Genomic DNA, 14,061 nt, shown 5'->3' with positions numbered 1-14,061 from the left:
TTGACGAACATAGCCACCTGGTGGGCTAAAAAAAGGAGTACAGCTACTATAGTGTTTTTCTCCAGTGTTTACGTTTTCAGTTAAAATCATTATGACAGCAGTCCTAGAAAATCACAATGTCCCATCATTGGCCAGCTAATTTGAGAACACGCAACATTACGTCTCCTCTTCCGGGAGTCAAACCACTTTCATTTTCATTTGTTTCTTGAGACATGGCTAAATGCGTCAGTGGAAGACATCTCATCGGTTCAATTACTTCGTTATTCCCTTGTTGTTTTGAATTGTGTTCTTTTTTTTAAACTACTCGACTTGACCCCTGAACGCATCAAGGTTTTGCGCGTGTGTTTTGGATGCAACAATGGCTGCTAAAGGAACATCGAATGCTGCTTTACAAACGGGTTTGTAGGTTTTATTTATTTCAATTTTAACCTGGCTTTAATTTGGTATCAATTTTTTTTTAGACAGGATGTTAGTTAAAAATGGGGGAGGGGCGGGGGGGGGGGGACAAATAGCCTATATGGATTTCAGGAGTGCTCAACAGACCCAATTGTGCACAGCTATATGGTGCACTTTTATTTTACTTATTTTTACTTCGCAGTAGGCCTATGCTAGTAGTAAACAAAACAATAACTACTTTTCACTTGCACCACTGAACGTCCTTTGCCTTACTTAATTCTCCCCACTTTATATTTCTTCTCGCAGCGGAGGAGCTGGCGAGACGTCTGACTGACGCTCTGACCTTTGGGCATGAAGAAGAGGCAGTCACGCTGAGCCGGACCTTGAGCCGACTCTCCCTGCCGGTGTCCGTCACCATCGGCAGGCCGGCCCACCCTCAGGACTCCATTAAGTGCGCCTAAATGTATTCATTTTCTTTGAAAAGATTGCCAGAGTTGGAGAGAATTCAGGTCCAGAAAGCAAAAAAACCCAAAACTGGGTTGAGTGGGAAGCAGCACCTGTGGCGGGGGTTTTGGACTTTCTGGGACCTGAATTCTCCAACTCTGACGACTAAACCCTCTTACTCTGCTTTTGTAGGTTAGTCGTGGGTGTGGAGCACGCACAGTCTGACGGCGCCACGCAGTTGACTGTTCAGGTTTCGTGCGGAATGACCATCGGCCAACTTAAAAATGAGGTACAGTAATCAAAGGGGATCTTGGCCTGCTGCAGGTAGCAACAAAAAAAAAAAAAAAAAGGACTTAAAACTTCTCCGCACATAGCAAGACACAAACACTTGTTGTGATACTGAATGCGTCATCGTGTGATTTTATCGCGCGCACCAGATCAACCAGAATTTTGACTTCCCTCCGGCGCTGCAGCGCTGGGTGATCGGCAAGCGTCTGGCACGCGACCACGAGACGCTCCACAGTCACGGCATTCGCGCCGACGGCGACTGGGCCTTCCTGTTTATCCTGTCTGCCCGCGCCGCTCGACTCAACAAACAGCAGAATCCACTTGAAGGCGAGCATGGCGGATATCGTGAGAGCGTGAGACCGGATGTGGAAATAAGTCACAAATATGTAAATATGCAAATATGCAAACGCAGGTCCAGGTCCAGGTTTGAATGTGTGTGTTTTTTTTTTAAATATATATATTTAGATGATGCTTCGGCCTTCCTGGGTGGAGTTTGCATGCTCTCCCCGTGCTTGCGTGGGTTTTCTCCGGGTACTCCGGTTTCCTCCCACATTCCAAAAACATGCATGGCAGGTGAATTGGACACTCCAAATTGTCCATAGGTGCGATTGTGAGTGTGGTTGTTCGTCTCTGTGTGCCCCTGCGATTGGCTGGCAACCAGTACAGGGTTGTACCCCGCCTACTGCCCGAAGCCAGCTGGGATAGGCTCCAGCAACCCCCGCGACCCTTGTGAGGACAAGCGGTACAGAAAATGGATGGATGGATGGATAGATGATGCTCTTAGGACGATATTGCTTTTATTGTCCATAGAGGGCATCAAAAACTAAATAAATAAATAACAACTATATATGTCAGGATAGGTCTAATCATTAGACCTATATATATATATATATGTATATATATTTAAAAAAAAACCGCACACACACATTCAAACCTGGACCTGGACTGCGTTTGCATATTTACATATTTGTGACTTATATATGTCAGGATAGGTCTAATGCAAGGGTGGGCACACTCGGTCCTCGAGGGCCAGAGTCCTGCGGGTTTTGGATGTTTTCCTTCTCCAACACAGCTGATATATGATCAGCAAGCTCTGCATAAACTTGGTAACGATCCTGTTGATTGAAATCAGCTGCGTTTCAGCAAGGAAAACCTCCAAAACCTGCAGGACGCCGCCGGCCCTTGAGGACCGAGTTTGCCCACCACTGGTCTAATGCCACTGAACATTTTGAGTGGAGAGTTTTTTTTTGAGAAAATATTCAGAAATGACTTGGATATCAAACTTCCAATAGTGGGCCAAATTTGGGTTAATTTCACTTATGTGTTGTAAAAAAAAAAAAATGACGTTACGAGGGCCAACCCGACAAGGGATTGCAATCTCTACTCAGGCATCGAGGAGCCGATAGCAAGGATTCCTCCTCCTCCTCCTCCTCCTCCTCCTCCTCCTCCTCCTCCTCCTCCCAGACCTTCACGTCGTAGGCCTGAGGTCGGCATTTTTGTCCCACACGTGAGCAACTCTTGGACGTACAAAATTGAGCACGTGCGTTGTTGCCTTTCCCAGCCGCCGGGCTGGGCGTGCCCTAAATGTACATTCGTCAACCAACCAACGCGTCCCGGGTGTGAGATGTGCGATCGGGAGAGGCCAGAGGATTACCGGGTCCCTGAAGGTCACAAGCCGGTCGGGGACGAGGCTCGGCGCATTAAGCGGGAAAGGTTGGCCACGTGTCTTTTCCTAGAGGTGAGCCGCGTGGAATCCGCGTTGCCAGTTTCACTTCGCAACACGACATTTGGTGGGAACGTTCGTCATGCGTAAACTGTAAAAACATCTCAAGAGGCCATTTTGCTTTGAAGCCGCCATTCTTAGGGTCAATTTGGCCCGTCCCAGATGTTGTACTTATTGCTAAGCTCATTTTTTGGTTAATATCCTCTTCTTCTTTTTTTTTTTAAGGCTCAGCAAGTGGAGCAACAGATCAACAATTTAGATTTGCTGCAGATCGACAACCTGAGCGTCGTTCCTTCGACATCAGAGGCCATGTGTCCCGTTTGCTTGTCTCACCTGGAGCCTGGCGAGGGTTTGCAGCTCAGGGTGCGCCTGAGCACCTTATGCAGGTCAGACCGAGGACGGAGCCTCTGCGAAGAATCACGTCGCCCCCCTTGCCAAACGTTGGCGTCATCTCTTTCAGGGCATGTTTGTCAGGCGTGATTGTGAACTTGAGCGGCGATGAGGCGTCCTGTCCGTAGCAGCGCGATACGAAGCGAGTCCATCCGAGACATCGCAACGGGACATATGAAGCCCAGCTGATGAACTTTGGGAACGTTGGAGGGAAGTGAAGCACTCTGGTGTTGCCATTTTGGATCTGAGTCTGGACTCAAATCATTTTAGCTTAGCTTTTAGCTGTCAGTGTACAGTGTCAGCGTACTTATTAGCAAAGATAGGAAAACTAAGCTTCGTGAAGCACTTGAGATTATTATTTTTTTAAACTCTTATAGATGGTGTTCTTTATTAAAAGATCATCTTTAATTTTTTTTATTTTTTTTTATTTATTTTTTTTTCTTCTTTTTTTTTTTCTTTCTTTCTTTCTTCTTAAAAAAAAAGAAAAAAAAAAGATCATCTTTAAACCAATAGTGCCTTCTAAGTAGAGGGTGGGAATCGGCCTCGCGATTCGATTCGATTCCGATTTTGGGGTCTGCGATTCAATTCAGAATCAATTTTCGATTCGGAACGATTTTTGATTCAAAGTGATTTGATTGACAATGATTTCTGCTTCAATTTGTAGATGAACAAAGTCATGATCGACTCCAGTCTGACTCGCTAATGTTAATTAGCGTGCTACTCGCGGCACTTTTATCACTCAAATGAACGGCTATTCTTACGAAACGCTTCAGGAATGTATACAGGGAAGCATCTCAACATTACTCACCAGGATACGCTCTACCTACACTGCAAAAAACAGCAACTTTTACTGGCCTCACTTGATCGTGACTTTTTTCTTCTACTCTCTAATGTGGCTACAACTTAACAGTGTATCAGAATTCAGAACGTGTGGAACCACACTGCCCCTAAGTGGCCAAATCTTATACAACTAGAACAGCGCCCCCAATAAAGGCACACACAAACAAGGGCAAGACCGTATAAAATAATTTAAATAAAATCGATTTTAGGACATTTAAAATGTATTCTGAATTGTATTAAATGAGAATCGCGATTCTTATGAAAATCAATTTTTTGGCACTCCCCTACTTCTACGTAAAAAAATATCAGTAAATGCTTCACGAAGCTTCATTTGTCCATCACTTTTTAAATGTAAAAAAAAAAAAAAGTAAATGTTATATAGGCCTATTATTAGGATCAAAATCCCTTTCATTATGGGCTAACTACCCTTCTGATGTTTTTAGTGACATATTGACCAGCATTTTTGTCTTTCTACAACAGCTACTGAAACAGTGGATAGTTGCAGATTATTTACACTTATAATTTTCATCCTGTCTTGTCAAGCTTAAAAATGTCCATTCTGTCATGGGATGTCAATTGATGTAAAAACATGTCATGGATTCAGAATAAATGTGTTAAAACACTACAGGCAGTTTGCTAACTGTCCACCCATGTGCTCATAAAGTTGTCAGCCAATAATGTCCACCCTGTCAGCAAGTTCACAAATATTGCTGTTTGCATGTGCATCTGTCTAATCTGCCAATTTCTGAAATGGTCTGAGCCGTACATTTTGCACTTGGTGTCTTGTTATATACTGTTACATTATTATTGTTAGCATTGTGCTATTATTCTTGAACCTTTGGCTATTTTGCTTTTGATGCATCTGGGAACTGTGAATTGTGGAGAAAATGCTTACGTTGCCTCTTATAATGGTTTATTAACATTCTTTTGTACAGTAAAACTTTACATTAGTAGGATATATTTGTTCAAATGAAAAACAGCAACAACAACAAAATCAAGTGCAACATCAAAGAAGACAGCAAACACCTCATAGCAACCTGGGAAAGAACATCATGACAAATAACTCCTCCCTTCATTTTTCAGTGAGTCGGCTGCCGGGCTGTCCAGTGTTTAAAAAGAAAGCTGTGGAAACGATCCCACGAGCTACTCACTTATGATGACAAGTACAGTACAACTTTGCACTTGACGTGCAAAACTATTGAAGGTCAGCACCAGTTTACTTTTCGGCTATAAACGTGGGTTCCTTCCATCAGTGGTGACAAAAGTGTTTTTAAAAAAAAAAAAAAATTATAAACAAAAAAAAACATTTGAATGCTGAAACACCAGATGTCCTACAAATCATTTTCTTTTAATGGTACTTCCTTGAAATGTCGCCATGGAGATATAGCCAATACTGTGATTGCATTTTAAATGCTGGATTAAGTCGAGTCTTTTCTTCTTTGAGGCGTTGTGTTTTGTTAAGATGTTGCCGGTAGCTCGGTAACCTATTCAGCTTTTACCAAAACTATCTCGGCTAATTAAAAGCAAATGAGCTCGTCACCGATAGCTGGAGGAATGTAAAAAGTAGAGCTGTAAAGAATCGGCGGACGGTGAAGTAGCGGAAATTTGAGTGAAACGATTGCCATTTCTTTACAGCCTATTATGAGAAATTGGTGATTCTAAATATTCTTCATTTGGTCTTTGTATCAAATACCGTATCAATGTTAATTATAGTAACAATTATACAATTTGTTAGAATGACTCGAGTCATCCTAACCCACAATAACGAGTAAGAAATTGTCACTTCTGGTGTGCAGTAATCCCTCGCATATTTGTGCTTCACAATTCACAAATGAACCTATTTTCAATGTACTTAAATGAACCTATCGCCTGAAACCTAACCTATACATGCTTTTTTTTGTGTTCTTGCTGAAAACTCTTAAGTAGCCACAAGATGGCAACAAAGAGTTCCAGTTTCCTTTCGACAAACGTAATGCTTTGCCAACGATGCACCCTAAAAACAGTTGGGTCAAAAATAGCCCAATTATGGGTTAAAAATGGACCGATCCTCTGCTTGGCTCGATTTGACCTAACTTTGAGTCAAGAAATGTGTCTTTCAGTGTAAAACAACTCATAAATATTGGTCAAATCCTTTACTTGGGGCAAAACAATTGGGTCATTTTGTTTAAAACAACCCAGAAAGTTGGGTCAAATTGACTCATGAAGTGGATCGGTCAATTTTTTGATCCATAATTGGGTTACTTTTTTGACCCAACTGTTCTTAGAGTGTGTTGAAGAGAAGGAGTTTCATATCCACAAACAGTGCTTTGCCGCCATCATGTGGCATATAAACGCCATTAGAAACCTTTTTATCCCCCTCGGACATGGGTGGAGGAACTGTAATGTTCTCCTTCATTTGTGGGTGGGAGGTTCAGAGGGGAGTGGTACCGGTGACTCCCTGGAGTTCATGGAAAAAGGTCCAACTTGGGGGCCCACTCCAAGGCGGTGTTGACCACAGCGAGCGCCGCCGCCCCTAAAGCCACCGTCAGGCCCATCACCGCCAGGCGAACGAAGCGGCGTGTCACGGACGGCCGTGCCACCGCCGAGCGCTCCAGCGCCTCCTGCTGCTGCTGCTGCAGTTGCCTCCGCCGGCGATGGAGCACCGAGTCGGGCCGCTGTTGCGTCGAGGCCAAGTCAAAGTCCTTAAAGGTGGTGGTCGCCATGCTTGAGAGTTGAGAGGGAGAACATTGGATTCATTTCTCATGTCGCACTTTTTAATGCAAATCCTTTACAGCCTGAGGTCCGGATACCTATTGCATAACATTTCACTTCTTTGCCTTCAAAAAAATGGCTGACGGCGACGTACCAATGGTGCGAGGCGGCCTCTCTGGCCAGTTCGGACGGAGGGAACTGGACAAATAAGTCTCCCGCTCGGCTGATGAGGGTCTCGTAGGGCAGATCCTGAGGAATCTGAGACAGCAGGTGATGGACCATCGCCATGTCACACTCGCACTCCAGCACCTCCTCTTCCCTGTAAAGTACGATCTGCAGCACAAGCTCGCATGTTAGCAACGATGAATGGCATTCCTAACATAACCAAGAACCCGAGATAACAAGATCCCTTTTGGATTGTATTTCTTTTTAAGCTAATATTTAGTGTGTATTCTGTTCTAATAGCTTTTATCTAATAATCAGCATTCCTTCAATTGTTTGTATTTTCTAATGTTTTTGTTATAATTTGACAATTATTTTATATTTTATTCTGTTATGTTTTCATCCAATATTTTTCCTGTTAAGGAATATTTTTTTGTAACATTTGGAGCATTAATAGTTTGTCTCTCAGATTGTACTGTAATGATACTAGAGCTGTAAACATTAATTGATTAATCGATCATCAAAGTAATCGACAACTATTTTAATAATCGAGTAGTCACTTTTTTAACTCATTTACTCCCAAAAACGTATGAATACGTCAAATTGTAAATATTACCATACTCCCAACGACGTATTTATACGCTTTTAATGTTTTCTTATGCTAGAGTATACAGAAGGCTTTGATGCAGTCTCTGAACTGAAAAGAATGCTTGAAGCAATGGTAGTTATTACAAAAACGGCCAGCAGGTGGCAGCAGAGTTTAAGAGACCAACCAAGGCCATGTTGCAACAACCTCTTTCCTCCACAGTTTTCAACAGATTTGTGAATAATTATGAAATTGAGCTATATTCTAATGCTAATTGCTGCAAAACGGAAACAGATACAAATATACTTTTTTTCCTGATGAAAGAAGATACTCTAATCTTTCTTTTGGCAGGCTCCATGTTTTTATAGCAATAGAACACAATATTCTGTGGGTCTTGCAAAATCAGTGAAAATCCAGTTAAAAAGCCGGGAGCGAAGGGGATTGCTTCAGTGAAAATGGCTGGGAGTGAATGAGTTAATTTAAAATTGTCCAAATGCTCTGATTTCAGCACATCAACAGTAATTGTTCACTGATTTCTGTAGTCCTTCATGAAAGAAGAATATTTATCGTCTGCATTTATTCAAAATAAGACATTTGCAAACATCTGTTTTTATTTTGGAGAACAATGACCGAACTGGTAACATAGTACAACCTCAATCCCCCTTCTTTTAATCACTCTACGAATACAAAGTACAAAATAACCAACAATTATTGGTTAACAGCAATGAGGGGAAAATGCTTTTGTAATACATTTAATTAAAAAATTAAAATCATTCAGATTCTAAAAATATTCAATAGTGACAGAACTAAATTATATTTAGATTTTTTCCCTCCCTTATTTAAGCAATATTGCGACTATTTCGATTAACCGTGCTAAGTGCGGTCACTATGAAAAATGCTATGAAATTTCCAACTCTCTCAGTGCAGGTTTGAAGAAGTACTCGTTGGAGTTGAAGTGGAAATGGCAGCAAAACTCACCACGGCTGCAAAGTAGATGGGCATCAACGGATGGCAGGCGAGGAAGAAGTCATACAACCGAACCACGTGGCGGAAATCTGACAGGACGTGGCCGAACCAGGTGATCAGCCAGCTGAGAGCGAAGACGGTGCCCACCTCCGCCCTGGCAATCGCGACAGGATGCGCCGTTCAAGTGTCGTTTAGGACTACTCGGTGAGAGCTTGAATGTTTGTTTACCAAAAGTGACACATTGTTATGTAAACGGCGCTGCTACGTCGAGGAAGAGGAACGTTGAATAACGACTGGTGGAGTTGGAACTTTTTCTTTCAATTTTCAGTAAATAATGCATTTAAAAAAAAAACACACTTGAGTGTATGTGGCGGGCTTACCGCCAAACGCAAACGTCCTGACTCTCACCGCTACTGTGTGGACAATTTGGGTGGTTGAAACGTTGCAAAGTAGGAGGCTTCCCTTACTGTTGCATGAAATCATGCACCTCGGGGTTGACCCTCTCGATGATGGGCATCAGGTAGTTGAGGATGTGTTTGGTGTTGTCCATGGTGGGATCCATGAAGTCCCTGGACAAGAACACAAAAGCAGAGCGCCTTAAAAAAAAAAAGAAAAAAAAAAAAAAAAAGAGAGAAACAGTTGCCGAAATGATTTGTCGACGCCGTACCTGAGGTGATGCGTGGAGAGCTTTTCCACGAGGGCCGTCGCCAAGCGCTCCCCCACGACCAGGAGGAAGGTGACGACGATATCGTGGTAACCTTGGTAGTAGTGCAGCTGACGATTGCGCTTCAGGACGCGCAGGATGATGTCAATGAGCTCCTCCTGGAGACCCTCCCGTTGCTCATCCGGCATACCTGGACACGAACCCAACCGCCATCCCGGTTAACCTGCGAACATCGCTAAGTGATTTGTCTTTGGGGGTGTACTCGCCAGGAGGGAACCTTCGGAGCGAGCGTTGGACATCCAGTAGCACCTGGTTGTAGTCCTTGTTGTTGTCTCGCGCCACCGTCTCTGCACGGAATAAGTGAGTGGTAACTGTGACTGAAGTTCCCACTATTAAAATAGAAGTCAACCATTTCTTGACAATAATCTTATATGTGACCTCACTCGTCTAAACATGAGATTCTGATTGTTATTACACTAATATGGAATAGGAGTTATGAAGCAAAATCCAGCCATTTTGCCACTTGCTGTCGACTGAAGATGACGTCACAGTCGCTCAGGGCTGAGGCATCGACCAATCACAGCTCATCTGTTTGCTGAAGCTGCGCTGTAATTGGTTGTCACCTGAGACCTGAGCAACATTGACGTCATCTTCAGTCGACGGCAAGTCGCAAAATGGCCGCCCGCCCCCTTCGATAGTTAAAAACGGCTGGATTTTGTTTCATAACTCATATTCCACTAACGTAACATGAACCAGAATGCCATATTTAGACTAGTGGGCATGCATAGAACATATTATTTAGAGCTGGGAAAAAAAGTCAACCAAGTTGGTTGGGTCCGCCACAAAAATTGGTCGACGCAAAAATGCATGCGTCAAAGCTATTTTAATCATTTTTAAAAACCTATTTGCACCTTGAAGTTGCCTAAGGGCCGGAACTAATATTTTGTGTTTCCGCACGGACACTTATTGCTGACGGACTTCAACCGGCATTCACCACTACTAACTAAGATGCTTCTTAGGGTTTGTTTGTGGTGAAAGTTAGCATCGCTACATGTGTTATGTTTGTGACAAAACAATCCGCGTCAAAATGGCTAAATAAATAAAAGAGCTCTAATGAATTTATTGCCGCCTGACACACGTAAGATGGTGGCCCTACGTGCGTCAGCAACAGGATAGTAGTATGTTAAACATAGAGCAAGACTCCTCCCGATACAGCGACACTGCTGAGTTTTTTTCCCCACTCCTCCAAGTAGTTTGCAGCTAGCGTCCATTATCCATAAGGACTATTACTGCGGTTTTACGCCACCAAATGTGCAAAAACCGAGCCAACTAGCGATTAGTCGATTAATCAATGGAATAATCTATAGGCAACTCGATTTGTAAAAAAAAAGAAGTGAGTGAAAGCACTAAAATTGTTGTAAAAAAAAAATTGGGGGGGGGGGGGGTGGATTGACTGCCACTTTAAGGATGACGATGCTCTTGTGTGTGAATAACAATTACCCGAACAGAGATGCTAATTTCAGGTATACCATCCATGAGTTTTGCATAAATTTTGCATTTAAGTCAGCTAAAAAAAAAAACAAAAAAAAAAAACTTCAAATGTTATATGCAGCTCTATTAGTTTGTGGAATATAAATTAAGCAGCCAAATCCAGCAGAGCCATTTCAGGTGGCAGCCATTTTGCTACTTGCTGTCAACTGAAAATGACATCACAGCTGCTCAGTGCTCAGGAAACAACCCATCGTAGCTCCCGTTTTCTGAGCTTTTGTTGGTTGGTTGTTCACTTGATGTCCGGAGCTCTATAGTGTAATGGAGGACATTACCTGGCGCCTGCTCCAAGATATTGGGTGGGACGTTGAGGAGCCGCGGCCACACCTGACAGCGAATCTCGTCCGTTAGCAGGCCACCCTCGCTGATGGCCATCCTCCTGAGGGCCGCCACGTCTGCCGGACTCGTCTGCAGGGCCTGAGCGATGTCGGACATCTTCCTCTGCCGCCGATCTGATAAAACACGGCGTAAAATTACCCACACGGACACTGTTTTCTTTTCAGCAAAAACCCTTTGGATTAGGAATGTAATCTGAGGCCCAACTGCCATCATGCCTGTTTGGCTTTTTCTTTGTCTTTTGTTTCTGTAACATAACCACAGAAGAGTGACGACAACAAGGAGAAGTATGATGAGAAGCATGAAGACAAAAAATGAACTCATGGCCACATGTCCAGGCTGCTCATTTCAACACGGCGACCTCCAACAGCAGATGCTCAGTGAAAGTCACAAAAGTGAGGCACGTCATCTTTACGTGCGTCTCTCAGTCAGATATACGTACAACTTCAACACACTTCCTTAAATACTGTACTATGATCCTTTGACAGGGCTTTAGCGGCGCGTTTGAAAAAGAACAAAAAAAAAATTGCAAACAGCTACATTTTCAGGATATACATGCAAATATGTGAGGCTCTGAATGCTGGGGGTGATCGCCTTTCTATTTCCATTGTTATCTTGTGTTTTCTGTGTGAAAGCGCACGACGATGACGTCACGCATGTCACATACACAGTCACTTGATCGTGATCGGAACAATAAAAATGAGCAGCTTGTCTCCCCTCGCACATGCGCAATTAGCTACCAGGTACTACCTTGAGCCTTTGACGTTACCAATGAAAAAGAAAACAGCGTTGCCCACGATGAACATCACCTAATGGGCACAGGATCTTTACCTTCATTTTGGTTCCCATTTAGCAGTGACGACGCGGTGCCAATTCTGGATGTCTTCATGTTAAGTAAGTGTAAGTAAGTGTCCCCCCTCCCCTTTTCCCCCCCTTCAGACTGACATATCTGTCCACGTTGACTTTAGAGGCCAAGTGCTGAACTTAATCTTCCGCGGTTCCCATCAGCTCTGTTAGCATGGCAAGCCTATTAGGCTAGCACGGCCCGCCCCTGGTCGTGGTTAGCCACTCCGCTACGCTACGTTTCGCCGCGACGCCTCCGACGTGAACGTCACTCCAAAAGTGGCCATCGTAGTCGGACAGTTGAGCGGTTAGTTGCGTGATAAAACCGGTGACGTTACATGTTTGTTTTGGGGGCGAGGGGTAACCGGCGGCGGATTGGGACGTCACAACGAAACGCTCGCTTCGCGCATGCGCAGACAGGCGGCGTTAAAAACAAAACAACCTTATTTAAACAATGATGGACCAACAAGACTGTCTGGTAGAAGTAGTAGAACAAATGATTATGTTCAAATAGTATACAGTATAAGTATTTTCTTGTGATACATATTATTTATATATGATGTGTGATTTAGGCACGTGATTCTAATCACAAGTTCCGCCTGGGTTTCAGGTGCGTACCGCGTTTCGATTTTGCCATCACTACCACGCACCTCCCGCTGTTGCGACGTTGCGTACAAACAGAGCAGGGGCACTGTTACAAGTTTCGTTTAGTTGTATTCAAACGAAATGTTATTATTCACCATTTCTGAAATGACCTTACTCTCCAATAGAATTGCATGCAAGCGGAAGTTGGCTCTCTGACACAAAGTGCGTGTGCGTGCGTGAGCTCTTCTGATGTTGGGGAAACGAAAGTCAAGCGGAAACCAAAGTCAAGCGGAAACGAAACTCAACTCGCTTATAAATGTCGCACGGAGGCGACGGAGCGTCCACAGTTACGCGCCGCAGAGCTACCAGGCGGACGGATCTCATCCCATGTATGTATTTCTTTTTTAATTTTTTTTATTAATACACACTTGACTTAGTTGACTGCGCAGTAAGTAGCCTATAGGCCTACATGGCAGTGATGCTTGCAAAATAATTGTAGCTTTACATTTATCGGCCATTTCTGGGCTATAAAATTACGTTAATGACGGTTAACAGGTTACATTCGTGTTGCCTGTATACAACACTGAATTCACACTAAATGTATGTCACGGTGGAGTAGAAAGGATTGAATCGGTTTATACGTGTAAATAATTGTGTTGTTGAATGAGTCGATGAGAAACAGAAGTGTTTCCTAATAAAATAGTTGTTTTCCATTTTTCATCCGCCCATCCACTTTCTGAAGAACAGAAACTGTGCTGATATCGCTTCCGGCCTGCTAATCGAAAGTGAAACTGCAGGAAGGCTAGAAATTATTCCCCAGTATATCAGGCGTAATACAATACAAAGTCAGTGTAGTTCATATGTAGATGTCAAGTGGGCCAGACTATTAAAATCATAGCATATTTAATATGAATTCAGGATAAGCGGTTTGGAAAATGAATGAATGAACAATAAAGTGGTGTTTTCTCTTTGTGTTGATGCAAAGCAATCAAAGTACATCATAGGAAAATCTTTACATTTAAGGGATTATATGTCCGTTTATTTTAATTTTTAGATAACATTAAAAACAACATCAGATTTATTATTTTTATCAGAAAGAAAATTATGACTTGCTCTCAATTTAAACGAAACGATTGATTCACAAAAATACTCGCTCTTTTGGAACGTTCGAAACATTTTCCCACAGCGACATCTGGTGGACAAGTGTAAAATATTACAATCAAATATTGTCAATCCCCAGTAAGGAAACTAACTATTGGCTATCTGTCATCACCGAATTTACACAACTGGCAATCGGGCTATAATTGTAATGGACGCCACAAGAGAGATAAATAATATCATGAGAGACAAAAACTGAATAACCCCCACTCTGTCAAAATAAGTATAGAAGTACAAATTAGCTTTTTGTTTCTGATACTTGATTTGTTTTTAATTTTTAATTAATTTAATTTTGAGACATATTTAGGAACGTGATTCGAATCATAAGTTCCGCCTGGGTTCCGGTAAGTACCAAAACGCAGTTTCGATTTTGCCATCACTACTAAGTGATGGGAATTCCGGATCTTTTTAGGGAACCGGCTCTTTTGGTTCGGCTCACTA

The 14,061-nt window shown here is 42.8% G+C and overlaps 2 protein-coding genes across 6 annotated transcripts; one reads left to right on the top strand and one right to left on the bottom strand.

The window, feature by feature from the left end:
* Nucleotides 1–162: 162 nt before the first annotated feature.
* On the top strand, nt 163–4,664 carry LOC147167669 (ranBP-type and C3HC4-type zinc finger-containing protein 1-like). 5 transcript variants are annotated; one of them, XM_086087423.1, is made up of 8 exons: nt 164–398; nt 703–847; nt 1,033–1,129; nt 1,278–1,473; nt 2,517–2,614; nt 2,690–2,866; nt 3,077–3,237; nt 3,312–4,664. In XM_086087423.1, exons 1-8 carry the CDS (start codon nt 359–361, stop codon nt 3,367–3,369), a joined length of 972 nt encoding a protein of 323 aa, XP_085943549.1. In that variant the 5' UTR covers nt 164–358; the 3' UTR covers nt 3,370–4,664. The 5 variants fall into 5 exon arrangements, with proteins under 5 accessions (XP_085943550.1, XP_085943549.1, XP_085943548.1 ...); XM_086087424.1 differs by having other exon boundaries at nt 163–398; nt 1,314–1,473; nt 3,077–4,664; XM_086087422.1 differs by having other exon boundaries at nt 1,278–1,455; nt 3,077–4,664.
* Nucleotides 4,665–5,359: 695 nt separating this feature from the next.
* Nucleotides 5,360–12,273, bottom strand: tbc1d20 (TBC1 domain family, member 20). The gene is made up of 8 exons (XM_086086527.1): nt 11,866–12,273; nt 10,974–11,150; nt 9,417–9,497; nt 9,154–9,340; nt 8,954–9,055; nt 8,499–8,640; nt 6,927–7,105; nt 5,360–6,784 (listed from the first exon to the last, which is right to left on the bottom strand). The coding sequence occupies exons 1-8, from the start codon at nt 11,921–11,923 to the stop codon at nt 6,526–6,528; spliced, it is 1,185 nt and encodes a 394-aa protein (XP_085942653.1). The 5' UTR covers nt 11,924–12,273; the 3' UTR covers nt 5,360–6,525.
* Nucleotides 12,274–14,061: the final 1,788 nt, after the last annotated feature.

Source organism: Leptonotus elevatus, chromosome 10 (genome assembly GCF_054856555.1).
Source record: "Leptonotus elevatus isolate MCC_2025b chromosome 10, RoL_Lele_1.0, whole genome shotgun sequence".
NCBI classification, from domain to species: Eukaryota; Metazoa; Chordata; class Actinopteri; order Syngnathiformes; family Syngnathidae; genus Leptonotus; species Leptonotus elevatus.
The sequence above is the reverse complement of the archived record's forward strand: the minus strand, read 5'-3'. Positions and strand labels throughout refer to the sequence as shown.

Bases quoted from the DNA above. Each gene is read 5' to 3' on its own strand.
- LOC147167669 (XM_086087421.1), top strand. From the start codon at position 359: ATGGCTGCTAAAGGAACATCGAATGCTGCTTTACAAACGG. The intron at 1,130-1,277 runs GTACAGTAATCA...CGCGCGCACCAG, and splicing joins TCGGCCAACTTAAAAATGAG to ATCAACCAGAATTTTGACTT. The intron at 2,867-3,076 runs GTGAGCCGCGTG...TTTTTTTTTAAG, and splicing joins CCACGTGTCTTTTCCTAGAG to GCTCAGCAAGTGGAGCAACA.
- tbc1d20 (XM_086086527.1), bottom strand. From the start codon at position 11,923: ATGAAGACATCCAGAATTGGCACCGCGTCGTCACTGCTAAATGGGAAC. The intron at 9,056-9,153 runs GTACGGCGTCGA...GTTCTTGTCCAG, and splicing joins CTCTCCACGCATCACCTCAG to GGACTTCATGGATCCCACCA. The intron at 6,785-6,926 runs GTACGTCGCCGT...TCAACTCTCAAG, and splicing joins GAGGCCGCCTCGCACCATTG to CATGGCGACCACCACCTTTA.